The sequence below is a fragment of the Chiloscyllium punctatum genome, chromosome 9 (genome assembly GCF_047496795.1).
Source record: "Chiloscyllium punctatum isolate Juve2018m chromosome 9, sChiPun1.3, whole genome shotgun sequence".
In the NCBI taxonomy this organism is placed as follows: Eukaryota; Metazoa; Chordata; class Chondrichthyes; order Orectolobiformes; family Hemiscylliidae; genus Chiloscyllium; species Chiloscyllium punctatum.
The window spans coordinates 49,917,411-49,940,704 of NC_092747.1; the positions used below are offsets into that span (position 1 = coordinate 49,917,411).

General features: G+C 41.7%; 1 protein-coding gene across 1 annotated transcript in view; it reads right to left on the bottom strand.

Annotated features, from left to right (window-relative positions):
• Positions 1–22,030, bottom strand: part of LOC140481386 (protein THEM6-like) — a 34,604-nt gene extending 12,574 nt beyond the window's left edge. Inside the window, exons 1-3 of the mRNA XM_072577489.1 lie at positions 21,772–22,030; positions 7,010–7,088; positions 1,403–1,535 (exon numbers count right to left, since the gene is read on the bottom strand). Of these exons, the coding sequence (XP_072433590.1) occupies positions 1,403–1,535; positions 7,010–7,088; positions 21,772–21,913 (354 nt within the window). The 5' untranslated portion in view covers positions 21,914–22,030. The remainder of the gene's footprint in view (positions 1–1,402; positions 1,536–7,009; positions 7,089–21,771) is intronic.
• Between the last annotated feature and the right edge of the window lie 1,264 nt (positions 22,031–23,294).

A 23,294-nucleotide genomic window follows, 5' to 3' on the forward strand; every position in this document is an offset into this window, starting at 1 on the left:
ATCAAATAACAAATGCAATCAGGATACATTTCATGGATATCTCAGCAACTCCCCCCATAAATGTTAATGAAATAGTGGGTCATCATATTTTATTAAACTTCACAAAGAGTTATGATTCTTCACTTTTGCCAATCTGACCTTGAGAAACTCACTCTCAACAACTGCTCCTGTTCTAGTTGATCACCATTTTATCCTGGGTCTATGCTTCCATGAATTCTAAAAACTGCACAGGCACAACTTAAGTTTTTCAATAACGATTAATTTCATTAAGCTATTTCCGCATTGCAGCTCAACAAATTATTTCTGCATGGAGATTACTTCTCTTTGTCAAAAGACTTCCATGAGCCTCAGATACATAAAGCTATTCAAATGCTTTTGACTTCTCGCTGAGTATCCTACACTCAGCACATGTGGTTCAGATGCATTCTCTGAGCACAACAAAAAATCAACAGCAACACACGTTTACTCTCTTTCTCCCCCTCACAAATTCACTGACTTTCAGTCTCTGTACATCTCATCTGAATTCCTGTTCAGTGACCATTGAACTGTCCCAAGTGACCTAATAAAAACCTTTCAGTAAGCCCAGCCCATTTTGCTGTAAGAATTGAATATTGTCACCTAACAACTCTTGGACCTGAGAGTTATTTGAAGTTACATTTCACAGAGAACATTGACTGGCTCAGTAGAAAGAAAATGGATATCGATATGGAGGATTTCATTACACCATTTTATTGAACTCCTCGTTAGCTGTCGATGATGTCCTCCAAACTTGTTGCCTATTGTTGGAAAGAGGGAATACACTGCCTTTCTCTAGTCCCACTACTCCATGGATCACAAAATGAATTTAATTTTATCGAAATAAATTTTATGCATATTCATCATACTTTAGATATCATACTACAAGGTATTAAAGGTCTCAATTTAAGAAAAATTGCTATTTAATGCTTTTCTTTTCCCTGATCCAGTGCTGGAATTTAAGAGCACTGTCCAATTTGGAAATACTTTTATTACCACAGCAGTTAACTTACCACTGATCTGTTTACTTGAATACAAAAGCTGTGTGATTAAAAGATCAGGTCAGTTTAAACACATCTGCATCTTCGAGTAAACTGTGCATGGCATGGGATTAAGCACCTGCCAACGTAGCAGTTGCTGAATACAGATGAACTGCTGAGCGTCACATGCTATAAAAGCCAACTCTACAAGAGCAAAACACAGTGAGCCGGTTGCTTGATGTTTAGTGAGTTTTCTGCTCAAAGATGTTGCGACATAGAATATCATCTGATTTACCTTAAGCAACATTAAGAGATATCCAACGTGAAAATCAGAAATACAATACAACTTAACCACTTTGACTGAATATTCTTTATTATACCATCATGAACAGGAAGTACCAACTTACCCTGGATCGAATCTTGAACTGTTCAAATAAATTCAGAGATCGTCTGTATCGTATTGTTGCGGCACCAAGCACCATATTAGCTTTTAACTTTCTTGTTACATGGAATATACCATTGCGGATATAGAGTGAGAACCTGGAAAATATATACATTATAAGGGAGGATGTCAAAACCATTTCAGAATTATTCATAAGTGTACAAAGTTCTGAAACAAATGCTTGGATGTAAATCTGATTTATTTCAAAGGAACAGTTTGAAATAATCTTGGAATCTTGGTTTAGGAATTAAAACCTGACCAAATCAGGAAAAAGAGCCAATGCATATATTTGATGGACAATTCAATTTTGTGAGAAATTCAATTGACAAAGCAGCTACATTTTATCTCTGGAGATCATAAATTTTGAGAGAAAATATTGCAATTCTATTAGTTTGATGGCTCGTCTAAAATTATAACTGACAATCAACACTGTTCAATTCAAAGTTTGTAAGAAGATTTGTAGCTCAGGTGCTCGTTGTTGTGGTTCTGTTCACCGAGCTGGGAATTTGTGTTACAGATTAGATTAGATTAGATTAGATTAGATTAGATTACTTACAGTGTGGAAACAGGCCCTTCGGCCCAACAAGTCCACACCGCCCCGCCGAAGCGCAACCCACCCATACCCCTACCTTTACTCCTTACCTAACACTACGGGCAATTTAGCATGGCCAATTCACCTGACCTGCACATCTTTGGACTGTGGGAGGAAACCGGAGCACCCGGAGGAAACCCACGCAGACACGGGGAGAACGTGCAAACTCCACACAGTTAGTCGCCTGAGGCGGGAATTGAACCCGGATCTCTGGCGCTGTGAGGCAGCAGTGCTAACCACTGTGCCACCGTGCCGCCCACGGTGTTTCGTCCCCTGTCTAGGTGACATCCTCAGTGCTTGGGAGCCTCCTGTGACCACTATAAATGCCAGAGGAAACAACACAAAGCGCTTCACAGGAGGGTCCCAAGCACTGAGGATGTCACCTAGACAGGGGACGAAACATCTGCAACACAAATTCCCAGCTCGGCGAACAGAACCACAACAACACTGTTCAATGAACTTCCCCTTGGTCACCAAAATACAAAACATAAATTGTGTACATGGCATGCACATCATAAATCAGGAATGAACTGTCAAATCATTTGTGATTGAGTCATTGATTTATTCATTCACAGAAGTGGGCATCAGTGCCTGGGCCAGTATTTATTACCCAACTGTGTTTGGCCTTGAGAAGGTGGTTGTGAGCTGTCCTCTTGAAGTGCTAAACTCAATTTGGTGTAAATAGATCCACAGTCCATTAAGGAAGGATTCCAGAATTTTGACCCAAAAACACTTGAAGGAGTGGTAACTTATTTCTAATTTAGGAAGGATCCTTGGAGGGAAACTCGCAGGTAGGGGTGTTCCTATGTATCTGCTGTCTTGTTCTTCCAGATGCTGGGGGGCTTGCAAGGTGCTAAGGAGTCCTATTTCAAGCTGTTGTTTGACTGGTTTATGAGACAATTCTCCCAATGTTGGCATTATCTCCTAGATGCTGGTAAAGATGACAGGGCTGAGTCTGCTGTTGTTTTTTTCTGGTGCATCAGTAAGAATCAACCACAATGCAGAAGTTCTGCACTCATATGTAGGCCAGACCAGGTGTGAATGGCAATGATTTTCCATAAAGCATATTAGAATAGAATAGCAATTTATTGTCATATGTATTATTACAGAAATAAAATGTTTTATTAGTCGCCATACCACTGCGCCTAAATTAATGACAGAAAATCATAACTAAGAAGAAAAAGAAGTAAAAGTTCATCACAGTTCAATTAATGACTCCTGGGTTCGGAGTACGCTGGCAAGGCTGAGACCGCCATGTTGGGCCACTGGAAAACCCAGAGGCTGTCTCCAAAACAAGATCGAGACCTCTAGGTGAAGATAAGACCTCTGTGGGAAGAATAGACCTTCATGCCAGGCTGGTGGAATACCTGAAAGCCACAAAAGAAGACATCCATGACTGGATGAGATCTCCATGCTGGGACAAGAACACCATGCCGGTAGACCATCACACTGGGAGACTGCCCTGTCAGGCCCATACCATCATTTCACAACACTGGAACCCACCTCATTGTTGGGCCTAGGCTGGGGGAAGACACCTTCTGGCGAAGTTGTTAAAAGAAGGGAAGGTACCATGATAAATGGAGACATTTAAAAAAAAGCACAGAAAGAAAAGAAAGAATAAAGTGAACGGAGTAGATGAGTAGGATATTAGTGAACCAGATGAGTATTTATGACAATTGGCAATGGTTCTCAGCCATCATCCAGGTTTTTCAAATTATACCATTTGATGTGGTGGGATTCAAATCAGAGTCTCCAAAACAATACAGATAGTTCTCCTGTAATCCGATAGTTGCGTTCTTGAGCAATCCCACATTATAGAAAAATTGTGCTTTGGAAACAGTGCTTAAAGAAGCGGTGATAAAATCACATTACAGCCAACACACATTTTAAAAGTCTGCACCCTAGAAACACAGTATCCCCAAATCATCACTCATGTTACAATGAATGCGCGCAACAAAACACACATTAGTATCTCTGTATTATTTATCCAGTGACTCTGAATCACCTCTCTCAACTTTGATTTTATCTGTATCAGCATAATTTGGCTGACTCTCTGGTTTTGCTTTTCCTTTGTATTAGAAATGAGGTCAGAAATTAAGCAAGGAACCATGCCATAGTCATTGATCTGAAAGACTAATTATTCTCTAACATGTAGCTACACTTCTATATCCGCTTATTGTGTACTTTGATTTCTGTCTTGGCCTCAAGCTTTTCTTTCTCATTTGTGTTAATACCTTCTACTCACTCTAGACCCTCCTGCTTCATTGACTATTTGTTTTCTTTCCACCGTTAATCAACTCTAAAGCACAGAGAAAAAGGAAAAGATGAGATGGCTCTGTTATAAAACATGTGATTAAAAAGGTTGTCAGAACCAACTTTAGTTCAGAGGATCAAATGTAGAATCTGCTGGGGTTATCCTAAGAAACAGCAAAGATGTCACTGATGGGAGTGGATTACAGACCCCGAACAGAAGCTACAATGTAGGACAGTGTATAAACCAATAAATAATGGGAGCTTGTAAGAAATGTATTATTATAATCTTGGGAACTGTAATTCTTATATAAGTTGGACAAACTAAATTGGCAAAAGCAACCTGAAGGATGAGTACATAGAGTGTGTTCAGAAAATTTTCTTTGAACAATATGCTTTGGGCCCAACCAGGGAACAGGCTATTTTAAACCTGGCAATGCATAATTAAATAGTAATAATTAATGACAATACTGAACTATAATGATTCCTTCTACCTTATCAGGCAATTTTGACTTCTGGTACAAAAGCTGTATAAGACAGTAATGTTTAAGCAGTCTCCATGCATCCACGGTCACATGGAATATTTTGGAGAGAGGAAAGAAACCTCATGGAATACAACCTTCCTTCAGCAGTTGCTGTAAGATGTGACTTAGCCAAAAATGGTAAGATTCAGCCCAAAATGATTATTGAACCACTGTCGTTTTCCCAAATTACATGATAATTTCTCTTACCCCTCCTCTAATGCAACCAAAAACTACTTCCTATGTCAAGTTTATCGCTCGAGAATTTTGAGCATTTTTTTGTACTTTTCATTCTTTGCCTTTATTTTAAATGTATTTTTTTATCTAACTTCTGCATTTCTTGCTGAATAGTTTGAGAACTCTTCTTGATCTCCATTCTAAAGATTTACATATCTTTTGATTTTCTCTTTGACTATGTGGGTAATCTGTTTACAAATAATTTGTGTCTATCTCATGTCACGACTAGAATGATAAGTTTATCACGTTGGAAATTGCAAGTTTAAACTGGCTTCCTTCCAATATGATGCAGCACACTACATTTAAACTTCAACACAGCACACTTCCTAATTTGGCTTTAATATATCTGTGGTTTAACCTGCAAAAGCTAAAATAACTCAGAAGTAAAATAAATTAGACACATTTCGCAATACAAGCCAGACATTGCATGGCAGTGATATGGATGAACTGTAAATGAAGGGAAAGGGAAAGAAATCAGAAAAACCTTATGGGTGCCTCTTTCAGCAATTGCAATTACCAAACAAAATAAATTTCAGGCAAACATAGCATTTTTAACCATAAGATGGAACAGTGCCCTGTAATTTGAAATAGCAAGCCCACTAATTTAAATGCGATGCACAAAATATGGTTAATGATAACTGAATATAGAAAAGTAAAATCTGGCTGAGTTACAAGTTGCTGAGTCAGCTGTCATATTTAGCTAGCCAAGGAAGCCTTGCAGCAATATTCTGACCCACACCCCCAATCACCACTCATAATTCAAAACTGCAAAACAATTAAGATATGTTTGAAGTAATTTTATTGCAAAGTTATCACTAAGTAATCAATCATGCTATTCTAGTTGACATAACTAAAAAACAAGATGTAAAAAAAATGAATTATAAATCAAGCTTGTGACACAAAGTACTATAAAAATGGTTAATTATCTGTGGAAAGAGAACACTAAAAATTGAAGACAAATAAAAATATTGTTTATTTAAAACAATGTTTCATTTAGTTAATAAGGCTTTTACAGAAAGCATGAAAGCATGTTCAATAAGAAAATGCTTATCACACTGACTTTGAAGACTAGTCACCATTTTGTCGAATTTAAAGCGAATGGTAATTACTGTAAATGATCTAAGATAAAATGTATGATAATCAAGAGATTTGTTTTGTCATCAAGAAATATTGGCTTCAATTATTAATACTTTTATTAAAGCAAGCTAAGCAATCGATGCAGACTGTTAGTGCTGATGTAGACTTCTCAATTCAAGCAGCCAAACTCAGCATGCACACTCTAGAGAATACCTGTGACATGGTTACATTTAAATTAATCTTTCCTCTACAATGTTCAAATAAAGTGCCTGAACTACAATCGCTGAAGAACACAACTGTGATATTTTCAATTTTCTGTACTAAGTATCTTGTGACAGCCAAAGTGAGCTTTCTCATCGGTATCAAATTGTGAGCAAGTTAGTACTGTTCATTATTGCTATTCCAAACAGGGATGATTACCCAAATGAACATCATATATAATCTTAATGGCCAACATCGTAGTGTATAAAGAGACTTGATTTTAATTTAATTCACATCAATAATTAACTGCCAAAGTTTCTACAATGCATTTTTCAAGCTATTTTCCTCAGAATGAGAAATTAAAATAATGTCAGAAAAAAGTATCAGTTATACAGGTTGAACCTAATCACAACTCTCAGGAATTAGTTAATAATTCTATTAAGATCTTGCAGACCGGCAGCAGAAGAGTTATGTTATTAATCATGGATGGCAAAATGTTTTCTACATACAGATCTATCATACCAACTATATGGTACCCACGAAAGAGAATCCAGCACCCACTGCACAACTTTGATCTGCAGTCATTCAACAATAAAAGAGTTCTTCTATGTTCACTAATACATATGCATATTTTGATCTTAATAGTATCTTAAATGCCGACAATCCCACTTTATTTAACAAAAATGATAAATACCTGGCAAAATCACACTCCCGAAAGTATCGAGAATTATTCATGTGGCCCAGAAAATCTATGTCTTGGAAGAGCACAACACCTGGAATACAGAGAGTAGCATAATCATAACAGTGTTAGAAAAGGACATGTCAACCCCAATAAATTACTAACGTATAGAAATATATATAACGACAATATGAAAATTACAGCTCCAAAGAGTTATTAAAATACCTATGAAAAATAACAAATGACCTCAAAATTCTTACTTATATTGTTATTACACTGGCAGCAAGTGCAGTGAGCAGAACATTACAGGATGCACTGTAGAAGGGACACATTCCTAACATTATATGAGAGATTCTTATGATCTTCCTTTGTCATCCAGATTTCATCACACTCATATTTTGAGAATACTAATTAAGACCATAAGACCATAAGACATAGGAGTGGAAGTAAGGCCATTCAGCCCATCGAGTCCACTCCGCCATTCAATCATGGCTGCTGGGCACTTCAAGTCCACTTACCCGCATTCTCCCCATAGCCCTTAATTCCCCGAGACAACAAGAATCTATCTATCAGCTTTCCTACTTGAAAGCTGATTATGCTTCACCAGTTTTGTGCAAATTCACCTAAATTCCAAAATACAATTTCGCTGCACAGGTAATTTTTCATGATAAAACTGAGAAGCTACATGGAAGAGACTGCAACTGCTGCATAGATGCATTAATGTTTAGAAAGTTCAAACCCATTTAAATATTTTGTAAGGTAAAACATCATTTTTAATTTACATTTATAAATTAGGATAAAACTAACATGAAAGTTGTCCCAATAGGCAATTTACTCAGACAAAAAAATAACATTAGCAAGAGTTCTGCTCATTGATCTGAAATATTCGCTTTCATCTCTCTTCATCTGATACTGCCTGACCTGCTGAGATTTTGCAGTCTTTTTTATTCTCATTAGCAGTAAGTGTCATTTACAGCAGCATGTGTATTAAATAATTTCATTTTTTTCTTCAAGGAAATGTTTTTCTAACATCAAAAAAATGGCTGAACTCAGAATAGTCTGTTTGACAACAACTTATTTATTTATATAGCACCTTTAACATAACGGGCCTTAATGCTTCACTGGAACATTATAGCACTGAGCTAGATAAGGAAACATTAGGCCTGACTACTGAAAGCTTCTTCTAGCAGTTATGTCTTAAGATGTGCCTTAAAGGAAAAAGAAAACGAAGGGACAGAGGCAGAGAAGCATATGGAAGCTATTCCAGATGTTAGAGCCAATGCAGCTGAAGGCATGGCTACCAATGGTGGAGGGATTATAACTGGAGATGTTTAATGTTTTATTTCATGGGCTTTTACAATAAGACTAATATTATAAGCATGGACATTCTTGTCAGTTCTTTGATTCCTTATTGTTTGTAATCTCTGGAGACTTCAACAGCATGTTTTATGGAGAAGAGCAGGCTTACTGGCAGCAACCTTTTGAATCCATACAAAGTACATTCCAGAGGTTCCTGAGAAGTTGTTGATGGTGATTCTGTGATCTGAATTTTCTCAGCCTCTAAATGACATGGGCAATAGCAAATCAGTTCTAAAAACATGGTGAGATCAGAAAAATGAGGTTCTCAACAAAATTATGATTTTCCAACCAAGTGTTGAATGACAAGATGAGAACCTCACCAGGAAGTAGCAAGAGGCCTATTTCCAAGCATTTACAACTTGTGTTTACCTGTTCTGACATCATTTATACACAGTTTGCTATTCTCTTATGATTTGGAAACTAAATTGTACAATCCCTATATGGAGGTCAGAGTGGGTAGTTGACGGTTGCAGCTCACCACTTACTCCTCTAGGCCTCCATCTTGGCCAGTAGTCCCCAACATCTCAGGGTATGTTCCATCAGCAGCAACTGCCTGCATTCTGTGTCACCCACATAATCTGGCACAAAATCAAGCACCAGCTATATCATATCATAATGGCATATCTCTGACTCGGTTAGAACACAGTTATCATTTCAATGCTGCATTTTGGAGCGCACCAACACCTTTCAGTATCATGCTGCTGCCAAGCCTCTTTGTGCACAGAGACAAGTACCCATGTCATCACAGGAATTGTCACTTGTTTTGTTAGCACTTACTCACTTCACACCTACTTGGATGCTCACAGCATCTGTGCCTTGCCTTTCTCATTCAGAACTTGCAGCTCACACTTCTGTCTTGTCTTGCTTTTAGCACAGTCACAAAGCAAGGCAGCTTGTCATGGTTGTCAGCAATGATCAATTAAGAGGGTGGACATATTGATATATGGCACTGTATTACATCAGTGTCACATCTATGGCATGAGCCAACAGCTTACACAGTAAATACATTGCATGTGTTCCAACCAAATGAGAACGTTTCAAAATCTAAGGGAAATAATCCTCTATAATTAAGAGGAACTTGTTGTCATTGAGGGGGTTCTAACTATAAATCAAGGCAGTATCTAATCTCAATCCAGGGGCTTTGACGTGATCAGTCAGTCAGCTACCTAGTTGGGAAGGGTCACATTCCAGGAGTGAGCCCTTGTCAGTGCTGCAGGTCCCACACAACCAGTCCAGGGTTTAGCGGTAAACCATTTGGAGAGCTGCGAGTCTGGTCACAAATCAGGGCTGTCATTGAAAGTTGGTTGGGGGTGTGCCAGAGTCAGTCCTGGGGATCTGTTCAGGAAAGTCAAAGAGGATTGGTGTAACTGCAATGGTAGGGAAGTTGAGGGAGTCAATTGCAGGGATTGCAGGCAGCATGCTTGGTTGCAAAAAGGGAAAATAATTGTGACAGGGCAACTCAACATATAAGGGCAGCAGTCAATAATATATTGGAAGATATGGGTTAGTGAGGAAGGGAAGCACCACCCAGGATTCAACAGAACAGACAGCGCAGCACAATGGTTTGCATGGTATAGACCCAGGATTTGGGGATAATGCTGGGAGAAGAAGCAGTGAATAAGAGTTGGGTGGGAGGGGAATTCAAGATGGCGGTGACCCAGTAAGTCTGAGTCTGCAGTGCTCTGCCTCAGACTCGGGCAAAGTGGGGCACCCACCTTCACCTCACCCTTTAAATCATTCAGGATAGCTTTTGCCCAGCGTACTCAGTCATTTTACAAAAAAATTGGATAGTTTGGTGTTTCTTTTAAATTGATTAAGGGCAAAACCTCCCGCAGCTTGCAACAGGCAGGGACCCCTCCCCCCACCCCCGCCGCAGCAGCAGAGATGTCCGCGGCCGCTTCGGGGGACTTACCTTCAGTGGCCAGCCTGCTCTCCGGGATCACCAAGCTTCAGGAGACGATCGACGCTTTCATTGAGGAGACGCAGTCCAGGTGGGAGTCGATCTCGGTCATGCTGCAGAAGCATGACCAAGAGATTGAAAAACTCAAACAGCGTGTCAGAGGGATGGAGCAACGGGCTGCGGCCTCGGAGTCAGCTGCCGAATCGTCCATAAGTCAGGTCTGGGCTCTTCAGCAGCGAATCTGGACCTTGGAGGAGCGCATGGACGACTTCGATAATCAGGGTCGTCAGAAAAACATTTGGTTACTGGGCCTTCCCGAAGGGGAAATAGAAGGCCAGCTTGTGGATGTTTTGGAGCAATGGCTCCCACAATTATTGAAGTTTGAGTCGGGACCGGGCCAGGTGTGGGTGGAGTGGGCCCATCGTGTTGCTGTACGCAGGCCTGGGTCGGACCAGCGCCCACACCCAGTTCTAATCTGACTCCAATGCTACAAAGAAAAACAAATGCTCCTGGAAGCCTCCAGAGTCCTGGGGAAGGACCCCCAGGCCATGATGCACAAGGGTTCCAGGATAATGTTGTTTCAGGGCTTCTCTCCAACCGTGGTCCGCAAGAGGAGGGCATTTGATGAGGCGAAGAAGCGTCTAAGAGAGCTAATATTTTTTACTCCATGCGTTATCCAGCAACACTGCGCCTCAGCCATGGAGGATCCGTTTATAACTTTGGATCACCGGAGAAAGCAAAAGAATTCTTAGACTCTCTTAAATAGACTGCGAGACTCGAACCGTATGGACAAAGACTTTATTTTGCTCCCCCTTTGTTTACCCCCTTTTTTTCCCTCTTCATCTCTCTTCCACTCATCTTTCCCTGAGGGTGGGGGGGCTTGTTCTTTACTCTTCTTTTGGTTTCTTTTTTTTATATAGCTCGTGTAGCTTACTCAATTTGTGTTCTGTTTTGCTTTCTTTTTCTAGAGTGGGGGTTTCTCTCTTTCTTCATCTCACTTAGTTGCCTAATACTTGCTGGGATTGTAATTTTGTAACTTTTTATATTTCTATTTTGTATAGTGTTTGTTAAACACACCCAGGTGTTGGTGTGGGGGTGGGGGGATTGGGGGGGGGGGGGGGGGGGGTGGGGAGGGGAAGGTGGGTTACTCACTTTTAACTCTGGTTTTATAAAACACTTGAATTTGTTTGCTCCATTTGATAATGCCTGGACCGAGGGCAGGGCCCTAGCTAGGAGAGGTTATGGTGAGGTTAGTGATAGGTAGTTATGCCCCCAGGAGCAAGGGGGAAAGTCTCCTTTCGAATATGTTTTGCGTTGTTTTTTTATTTAGGAGTAGCTCTTAATTGTGTTGGTTTAAATGTTTTAAAGAATTTTTGTATTGGTGAATTTTCTATGGTCTTTATTCAAGATCTTTTGGGTGGGGTTCTTTCTCCTGGGGTGTCTCGGGCTTGCCTGGATGATCATGGCTAGCCATTCGTTTAGGTGGGGTACCTGGAATGTCAAGGGAAGCAATTCACCAATCGGACACATTTGATCAGACTTTCTTTTCATCTTTCAGTTCAAAAAGTAGGGGAGTAGCCATTCTTATTCGGAAGAATCTTCCTCTCCAAACGTTAAGCCAGATAAAAGGTGAGTCTGGATGGTATACATTGATCAAAGCCCTAATACATGGAGAGGAATATGGAATTTTGAATCTTTATTGCCCCCTGCACACCCTTTTAAATTTGTAACGGAAGTATTTTCTAAGTGGATGGCTTTTGGGGTCCACCATACAATTATAGGGGGAGATTTTAATTGTATTATGGACCCAGAGACGGATAGGATACCTAGCAGCACTACGGGTACAACTGGCGGATCTGAATAAGGAGTTAGGACTAGTAGATGTGTGAAGGTGTCTTCATCCCCAGGGTAGAGACTTTACTTTCTACTCTAACTCACACAAGTGCCATACCAGAATTGATATGTTTAATGCCCCCTCAACCCTTCTGAATTTGATACTGGTAAAATAGGTAATATAGCTATTTCTGATCATGCTGCAGTATATATGGAAGTCAAGACTAGGGATGATGGGATAGGCCCCCGACATTGGCGTATGGATCCCTTTTTATTGAAGGATAGCAAATTTATAAAGTATTTTTTGCAGGAATTCAAAACCTTCTGGGAAATTAATTCAGGTACGGCCAGTAACCCGTCGATGATGTGGGAGACCACTAAAGCATACACGCGAGGCTTGGTCATCTCGTATTCTGTGACCCGGAAAAGAAAAAAAAGAGAGAAACAATGTTTGCTCGAGGCTCGCTTGAAGGCAGCTGAGACAGTGTATGTTGACAGGCCTTCCATTACTAAGCTACAAAGGATCACACCCTTTAGGGCAGCCTTGAATACCGCACTTACCCAAACAGCAAAGAGGGAAATATTATTTGCAAAGCAGAGATTATTTGAATATGGCGACAAGCCTGGCAGATATTTAGCATACCTTGCTAGAAAGAAAAAGGCTCCCCAAGCCATTACGTCTATTAGAGAAAGTGCTGGTATCTTGACTTGTGATCGTAAAAAGATCAATACAGCCTTTAGAAAGTTCTATTTTGAACTGTATAAATCGCAGGACTATGAGGATAGATCTGGGAAGATGGAATCCTTCTTTAAAAATTTGGCCCTTCTGGCTTAACCTCAGAGCTGGTGCTGATCTTGAATGCCCCCCCCTGACAACCCAGGAAGTACTGGACGTGGTTAGGCAGCTTGAGTGGCAAAACGCCTGGACTAGACGGATTCCAGATTGAGTTCTATAAAGAATTTATAGGAGAACTGGCCAGGCCACTCATAAATATGTACAATTACTCACATAGTCAGGGCTGCCTCCGCCTTCATTGGGGAGAAGCAAATATCTCTCTCATTCTTAAAAAGGGAAAGGCCCCAGAAGATTGCTCATCATATAGATGCATATCCTTGCTGAATGTGGATTTCAAAATTGTTTCCAAAATGTTAGCATTTACACTGGAGAGGGTCTTACCATATATCATAAAAGAGGACCAGATGGGGTTCATAAAGGGTTGCAGATCAACTAATAATATTAGATGGGTCTTAAATATGATAAAACAGGGAACAATACCAGTCTTAGTTGTCTCCTTGGACACAGAGAACACATTTGATCGGGTAGAATGGCCATATCTTTTTTATATACTGGAAAGGTTTGGTGTCGGAGAGGTATTTACTAAATGGGTTTCAGTATTGTACAATGATACCAAAGCAGTGGTGATCACCAATAGTTTAGGTTCAGATAGCTTTAGTGTTGGCAGAGGCTGTCGTCAGGATGTCCTCTTTCACCATTATTATTCACGCTAGTGATTGAACCACTAATGGAAGCTGTACGAGCTGACCCTAACATAACGGCTCCAAGGGTTGGATCGGGCAAGCACAAAATCACTCTCTATGCGTGCCCCGCCTAATTCAAGTGGTCTTGATAGTGTATCCAATCTACCGGATGGATCTTGCTTCCCCTTTCGGTGGTCACCAGAAGGTTTTCTATACTTAGGTATTTTTATCACTCCAGTATTTGGTCAGCTGTATAAAGCCAATTTTGTGTACATATGGAGAAAAAAAGGCAGGACCTTCAACGCTGGGAAGATCTCACAATATCTTGGCTAGGCAGAGTAGCCTTAGTTAAGATGAATATTCTACCTCGTCTTCTATGTCCTATGAGAATGCTCCCCTTGATGCTGCCGAGACAGGCGTTGCGTAAGCTCTATGGCTGGCTCAGCTCCTTTATTTGGAATCATAGACGGCCCCTCATCAAATTAGAAAAGCTGCAGCTTCCACAACCAAGGAGAAGACTGGACTTTCCAGATTTCAGGAGGTACCAATTGAGCTCCTTATTATCTTATGTAGCTGATTGGGTCTCTTGTGATCCACAATCAATCTGGTTAGATATTGAGACCTCCCAAGCAAAATGTCCCCTCATCAATCTTTTATTTATGAACAAGATGAGAGCTATTATGGACTATTGTAAAAATCCTATTGTATTAAATACAATTAAAGCCTGGAGGACAATGTGACAAGATGAGGGTAACCTGCAAAAAACCTCCCCTTACACCCCTATAGTGGGAGCACCGATTTCAGCCAGGGCTGACAGATGTTACATTTAAAACTTGGAAGTCCAGAGATATCTCCTGCTTGGGAGACCTGTTTGATGGGGAGGTTATGATATCCTTTGAGCAGACGTTTGGACTGCCTAACAGGGACCTCTTTCGGTATTTCTTATACAAAAGAAGACCACACTGATAGTTAATCCCTACAAATCAGATAGGGAAAGGAGAGTGCTATGGCCGACGGGGCTGCCCTTGGTCTTTATCACTCTTTATATAAGGTATCGAAGGACATGGAATGATTATTTAAAACCTGGAATCAAGAATTAGGGTTGGAAATTTCCTTAGAAATGTGGGAGGACATCTGGGAAAATGCTAGAAAGATCTCTATCTGTAATAGAACTCAGGCTATTCAATTAAAGATACTTCACAGGGCTCATATGGCACCTGAATGACTCACAAAATTCAAGGCAGGAGCGTCTCCAATGTTTTAGTGAATTGGGTAGCTGAAGGTCCCCCAGGGCTTTCGAACTGGCACAGGATAGTCATGGAATATATCACCCTTGACTTCCTCACAAATATGCTGCACCAAAAAATGGAATTACTTTATAAAACATGGCAGCCCTTCTTGAACTATATTGACACAGATATTTCAGCCATACTGTCGAGGGCTTTTGTCTGGCTGTGGTAATGGCTCTGGCTAGTTCGTGGAACCCCAGGAGGAGGAATCCCATATAAATATGGGTTTTATTATGTCTTGATGTAAATCTATTTTGAGCAGGTATCTAGTTATTTAATTATTTTGTCGTTTACTGCTAGTAATGTATGATATCCTATTTTATGTTTTGGTTGTTTGTAGGATAGATTAGTAGTTATTTAGGGTTTTTTTCCTCTTTTTTTGGGTTATTATTTATTTATTTTTTCCTTATTTATTTAATTTTATACTGGAGCTTATACTTGTTCATATTACTTTTGTGATTTTGTAAAAAATCTTTAAAATTTTCTTTTCTTCAATAAAAATACCGATATTAAAAAAAAGGCGTTGGGTGGGAACTTGTAGAAGCCAAAAACTGATGGGATCAACAGAGAGTGCAAGGAAGAAATTAAAAGCAGGTTTGGGGTCCCTAGACTACCAGGCTGAGCCTGCAACTCATTCTAAGAAGTGCAACCTGTGTTGCCTTTCATTCTCACTCAAATCATAAATGCACAATGGAGATGAAAATCGCTGCCATAACACCTGGAGTGGTCAGGGTTAGATTTCTTTTGGGAACATAGACAGTACTTCGTAGGCCCTTCAAGGGGCAATTGTATTAATCAGGCACTTACATAGCAGAGGTTAAAAAACCTGTCATTGTAAAATCCTGCATGTGAAATGCATGTAATGCCCAACGTGTGATACAATCGGGCTGTTGTGGTACAATGATAGTGTCCTTATCTCTGAGCTAGGATGCTAGGGTTCAAGTCCCAACTGTTCCAGAGGTGTGTAATAAAATTCCTGGACAGGTTGATTTAAAAATAAATACCTGTGGGATACACAAATCTTGGTGACATTCTTGGTCATTACAAATTGATCACAGTCATCTGTGTGAAGCAGATTCAATCACAAGCAACCTTATAAATGTCACTTGCAAGTTGCCATTCACAAAGACAATCCAAAGTCTCATAGGCTGCACAAGATTGATTTCCTCTCACCTTGACCAGTAAATATTTGCCAACCTGCTCTTATATGCAATGCTGCTCTTCTTGGGTGATTGGGGGTGGGGGAGTTAGGGTGCAAGTTTTCAGCAGTCAAAAGATGTGGCACTGGAAAAGCACATCAGATCAGGCAGCATCCAAGGAGCAGGAGAGTTGACGTTTCAGGCATACACCCTTCATCAAGAATGTTGGGGGGGAAAGGAGGCTGAGAGATAAATAGGAGGGTGGGCGTAGGGGTAGAGGGAAGGTAGCTGGGAAGGTGATAGGTAGATGCAAGTGGGAGTGATAGTGATAGATCAAAACGAGGGTGGAGTGGATAGATGGGAAGGAAGATGGACATGTAGGACAGTTCAAGGGGGCGATGCCAAAGTGGAGGATTGGATCTGAGAGGAGGTGGGGGGGGAGGGCAGTTTAGGAAACTGGTAAAGTCAATTTTGATGCTCTGTAATTGAAGGGTCCCAAGTTTTGAGAAGTTTCTTAGCAGCATTAGAAACAACACTGAAAGACAACCAACTCACAGAAGAAACCCAGCAAACCATCAGACAGACAGGTGCACCAACATTAAGGCAGGAAAAAGAAAGGAAACACACTCAATACATAAGAAAGAAAAGCACTACAAATACTAAAAAAAAGATAAAAAACATTGTTATCCTACCTGTGGACAAAGGATGCTTGACAGTCTTTTTAAATCAAAGAGACTACGTAGTGCAAATGCACAACTTGTAGATACCAACACTTACCAACAAGTGGCAATAGAGCTGATCCCACAACTAGAGCACCAAATCACAGCCCTACTCAAAAAAAACAGAAATCTGGAGAAATAAATAAGACTGACTTTCAAAAAAATGAAACCAGATGGTTCCAACACACCACGCTTCTACAGATTCACAAACCAGGAGCCCCCCTCAGACCCACAGTCTCGCTATCTGGAACACCAAATTACAGACTAATCAAGAGCTACAGTAAAGACTAAAACTCTTAGTAGAACACTCACGGCACTCCATCCAAGAATTCCTGAAGACCAAAGACACCAAGATAGCAGAGGATGAAATCATGGCCTCCTTTGATGTAACAGCCCTGTTCACATCCATCAACATCAATCTGGCCAAGAAAACACTGACTACACTATTAGAAGACCCAAAGACACATAGACCAAACACCACTAACTTCATCAGCAAGGAGAATATCATCAAGCATGTGGGCCTATGCCTTACCACCCACTTCACCTTCAACAACAAAACCTTCAGACAAACCAACGGATCACCCATGGTATCTCTGATATCAGGATTCTTAGCAGAGCTAGTAATGCAGTGACTCAAACAAACAGCTCTGCCAGCCATCCAACCCAAACAAGGGAGGTGTCTGAGATGGTCCAGGTGAAGTTAAGGTCCGCTACAGGGAAATATATTCCTGGTGGTAGAGTCTGATTTTAGATGGCAGAAATGGAGGAGGATAATGTGCTTTATTCAGAGATTAGTGGGGTGGAAGATGAGGACCAGTAGACATCTATCCTTGTTGTGGTTAGAGGAGATGTGCTGGAGAGCATTGTTGATCTTGGGAGGGGAAACTGTGGTCCTTGAAATAGGTGGCCATTTGGGATGTCCTGGATTGAAATTGCTCCTCCTGCGAGCAGATACAGTGGAGGTAGAAGAATTGGGAATAAGGAATCGCATCTTTTTAGGAGGGAGAGTGGGAAGAGGTGTAGTCCATGTAGCTGTAGGAGTCAGTGCATTTAAAATGGATGTCTGTGTTGAGCTGGTCACCAGAGTCGGACAGGACCTGGAAGGGGAGGGAGGCATCCGAGATGGTCCAGGTGAACGTAATGTCAAGGTACAAGGTGTTAGTGAAGTTCATGAATTGTTCAACTTCCTCGTGGGAGCATGAGGTGGCACTGATACAGTCATCAGTCTAGTGGAGGGAAAGGTGGGGGATGATGCCAGTGCAACTGGACTGTTCCACGTACCTTACGAACAGGCAGGCATACCTGGGGCCCATGCTGATGCCCATGGCTACCCCTTTGGGCTGAAGGAAGTAGGAGGATTCGAAGGAGAAGTTGTTGAGTGTGAGGACCAGTTCCATCAATTGAATGAGTGTGACGGTGGAAGGGTACTGGTTGGTCAGAGGGGGAAGAAGGAACAGAAATGGCGAATGAATGTTTATGGGGACTGGATGGCCATGGTGCAGATAAGGCGTTGGGGACCAGGGAAACAAAGTCATGGAGAAGGTGGTGGGCGTGGGTAGTGTCCTGAATGTCTGTAGGAAGTTCCTGGACCAAGCGGGACAGGACGGTATTGAGTCGAAAACTGTGGCGCTGGAAAAGCACAGCGGGTCAGGTAGCATTCGAGAAGCAGGAGTCAATGTTTTGGGCATAAGCCCTTCATCAGGAATGTCAGGGGGAGGAGAAGGGGCTGAGAGATAAATAGGAGGGTGCAAAGTTTGAGCAGCTTATCACATGTGTGGGGCGTGGCATGTACTGCATACATCTGAATAAGACCACCAAGTCAAAGGTCCATGTACAGGAATTCCATCACTGTCCATATCTCACTGTATTAAAGGACCATACCAAACTATGTCATTCGTATGTGATGCTGCTGCTCATATTACTACGAACTTGTTTTGTTTCTAACATTTCCCAAATAACTTGACTGGAAAAGTGATCAACAGATTCACCAAAAACAGGGGTCTTCATCACTATGGTCACAGTGCAATGAAGGCACAGAGAAACCAAGGAAGAAATAAGTTCACCAACAACTCCAGAACCAGCAGCAACATCCAATGACTGCCAAACAACCTTCACATGAAAAAACTGCAGTTCAAGGTCTTCTCAGGATGTGGTGAGGGTACAGGAGGCCCAGAGTGTATTGCTCTCTATGCATTTTCTCCAAATGAGCAAGGAACATTGCTACTGCAGATGTCCTAGGATACAGTCACGAAAATGTGCCATCAACTTTATCGGGTCTTGGAAAGTGAAGGGGTGCCCTGGATGAGTGCAGCTCCAGCAACACTCAAGAAGCTTGACACCATCAGGACTAAGCAGTCTGCCTCATTAGCACCACATCTAAAAAGATCAATTCCCTTCGTCACCAACATTCAGGAGCAGCAGTGTGTATTATCTACAAAACAGCTATACAAATTCCTGGTTAGATGCCACTTGCTGTACTGTGATAAGATCTGGGCACTGCACATTAGGAAGGATATATTGGTCTTGGTGGGAGCGCAGTATAGGTTGACAAAAATGATATCTGGACTTCAGAGGTTATGAGGAAAAATTATTCAAAATAGGCATGTTTTCTCTCGATCTTCTATAAGGTTAAAAGATTATACAGTCGAAGTCTTCAAGATAAATAATAGGAAAAGACAAAGTAGATAAACTATTTTCACTGTTTGGGATTCTGAAACTAGAGGACATAGTCTAAACATTAGAGCCAGACCATTCACTACATGGTATATATTAGTGTAGATTTAGGCCATGAACATAGAAGACATGATCAGTAAGTTCACAGATGACATGAAAATAAGTTGCATGGAATAGTGAGGAAGAAAGCCTTAGAAAACAGGATGATATAGAGGGGCTGAACAATGGCAAATAGATCTTTATCCTGAAAAATAGGAGGTAATGCGCTTTGTGAGGACTGACAAAACAAGGAGTACATTCCTGATGAAAGGCTTATGCCCGAAACTCTCCTGTTCCTTGGATGCTGCCTGACGTGCTGTGCTTTTCCAGCACCACATTTTTCGACTTGACTCTTCAGCATCTACAGTCCTCACTTTCTCTCAGGAGTACATGATAAATGGTAGGACACTAAGAACTACAGAGGACCAGAAGGACCTTGGTGTGCATGTGCACAGATCATTGAAAGTGAATAGGTGGAGAAAGTTATGGTTTATTTGTCTTTATTAGTTAAGGCATTGAATACAGGAACTGGGAGGTTATAATGGAGCTGTGCAGACACTTGTTGGAGCATAATGAATTACAGTGTGCAGTTCTAATCATCACACAATAGAAAGATATCAAAAGCCAAAGAATACAGTTTCTGGAAATGGTACATATGTTTGGACATGAGAGGGTACAGAGGAATATTCATCACCTGGGCTGGAGCATTTCAACTACAAAAATAAATTAGTCTCATTTGTTTTCCTTAGAGCGAAGGAGACTGAGGGGGATCTGATTTGAGATGTGCAAAATTATGCAGAGCATAGATATGAAGATGCTTTTCCCCTTAGAAGGACAACAGGGGGTTTAAATTAAAGGGTAAGTGGTTTAGAGAGAATTTAAGGAATTACTTTCTCATCCTAAAGATGGTGGGTATCTGAATCTCAGTACCTGAAAGGTGGTAGAGGCAGGAACCGTCTAATAAATATTTAGATGATCACTTGAAATATACCATAAAGGGCTAAAGGCCAAGTACTAGAAGATGACACTACAGTAGAGAAATGCCTGATGCTTGGTGTGCACACAATCAGCTGAATTACTTCCTTTTGTGCTGTTAATCTCTATGACTCAGTATTATAGGAAAAGCCAGGGATGTTGCACAAGTTGAGAAGACATGACTGGCCGAATGACCTCACTGTACCCATCATATGATTTTAATCTGTTTTCCTCAGAAATTCTGATGGCTGTATCCTCTTTGCTGGCCAGTTAGTTTCTTATGTAGATAGGCAGGAGGCTGAGAGAACACAGCAAGCCAGGCAGCATCAGGAGGTGCAGAAGTCAATGTTTCGAGTCTAACCCTTCTTCAGGACTGGGGGTAGGTGTGTGTGTGGGGGGGGGGGGGGGAACTTCAGATAAAGGGGATGGTGGGGGTAGGAAAGTGAAGTGGGAATAGGTAAAGATGGGTGGTTGACATGGTAGGTCAACAGGAGGAATGAATCTGGTTGGTGGCAGGGAGCAGTGGAAGGGAGGGGGGGGGATGGGAAGGAAGGTCATTTGAAATTGGAGAACTCAAGTGTTGAGTCCTCCAGCTGTAGGGTGCCCAGGCAGAAGATAAGGTGGTGTTCCTTCAATAGGTGCTACAGCTACTTCCACTGCTCCCAGCCACCAACCAGATTCATTCCTCCCATTGGCCAAACAGGTCGTACCCTCCACCTGTTTTTACCCATCCTCACTTCACCACCCTGCCTCCGCCACCCCCTTTATCCGCAGCTCCCCACCCCTCCCCTCCCCACCACCACCACCACCACCACCACAGATACCCCCAGTCCTGAAGAAGGATTACACCCGAAAGGTCGACTTCTCCACCTCCTGATGCTGTGTGGCTTGCTGCGTTCTCTCAGCCTCCTTGCCTGTCTACTTTGGATCCAGCATCTGCAGTTCCCCCCCCCCCCCCCCACGTCTCTATAGTTAGTTTCTTCGTGTAGAATGTGCCTCCGGCTTCAACAGCCAAAGATCGGCCGGTTTCTGCTGCACGGTATTTGTGGTTGTCAAGACCATCATTACCGATCCCCCTCAGACAGTCCACCAGCTCACACCATCAAAAAGGTTTAATTCATTGGCCTCGGTGAGACTGGCTAGACAAGGAATGTCGGGCCGGAAGGTAGCAACTCTCAATGAATCAGCCCACCACGCCTGCAGGTATCCACCCCGGCTGCTGTTAGGAGCTGTTCAGACAGGTTGGTCCGGCTGTGACAGCAGCTTCGCAGCAGTTTGAAATATCAATGACAGCGAGCCCGAGCGAGAACTTCCGCCACCTCCCACAACCCATGTGTAATCAGCCGGCACATCGGAATATGGTTTTCCTTACCGCGGACTGTTTGCTCCTTCAGGATATCCTTCACCGGGGATTCGAATGAGGCAATCAGTAACACCAGGGTTCCACGGATAAAATACCAGAAATCAAAAAGGGTGAATGGCAGCACCGACAGTAGAGCCACGACGATCCACATGATGCCGGCCTGAGCGCTACAGAGGACAGTAAACGGGAGGCAGTGTCATCCTCCGATCATCATTATTGCCTCTTCCGTGTCATACCCCGGCGCGCTCCTCGCGTCACAATGCAGGGAGCAAGCGCGAGCTCACTGGTTCTTTCTCATCTGCTTGCGTCACAATGCGGGACGTAAGCGCGAGCTTCCCACCTAACGGTCAAAACATTTGAAAATACCGAGCCTTCCATGGAGCTCCTGATCCACATGTACTCTGTAGATATCATTAGCAAAGGTTATCATTTCAAACATACGTTATCATTTCAAACCTTTTAGAATTCGCAACGTGTTGTGTATTCGTTTTTTTTCTCAAGAAGGTATAATTCATTTAGAGTTTATTGCTAAAGGTCGATTATCCAAGTGAACGCGTTGTATCTTTAACATTCATTAATATTTTGCGGTGGAGGTCGAAATGAAACCATCTCAGCTGCCGAATTCACATTTCCGAGTTTGCAGCCCCTTCATGTCAAAAACGAAAAATATCAAGCAATTAAAAAGCCTGCAAAGATATTGGACTGAACTGACTTGCACCTTTCTAAACTCCAAAGGATAGAGGTCTAATTCTTTTGAGGCCAAGTCTTATCCCAGGACCCAATTTAGTGAACCTTCTTTGTAACCTCTGTCAAGGCAGATAGAAATTGAGACCAAAGTTATAGATTCAACGGATCTCATCAAAACCCCCTGCACCATCATTGGGCATAAAAATCTTTATTTTGCACTTCCGTCTTCTAAATACCGGATTAGAGTATTAGATGTTGAGGCAATGAAGGGAAACGGAAGTTAGCAAATACCGAGATTGCTGGATTCCAGTACAGTATGAACAGGAAGAAGAGATTAGAATATAGATAGAGCACATCGGTAGAGACAGGAAATAATAGAGGAGTTGGACAAAAAAAGGGATTCATCTCAGTTCAGAAGGATGATAGGTGATCTAATTGAAACAGTCATAATTAAGACGTCATTTGCTCGTTTTTGTCCTGATACAACACTGGGACTAACTGGAAGGTATGGGACCAATCATTTAAGACTGAGAAGAGGAGATATTTGTTCACTCAGTTGTGTATCTTTGGAACTGACTATCCCCAAGGATTGTGGATGCTCCATAGAGTCTTAGAGATGTACAGCACGGAAACAGACCCTTTGGTCCAACCCATCCATGCCAACCAGATATCGCGACCTGATCTAGACCCACCCTCCAGCACCCGGCCCATATCCCTCCAAATGCTTCTATAAGAAAATAAGTTCACTCACTTCAATAATTTCAGTCCAAGACAAGATCTGAATCAGTAGTATTGTCTATTACGCTCTTGCAAGAGGGGTGTGGTGTTCAATGTCCATAAGACAC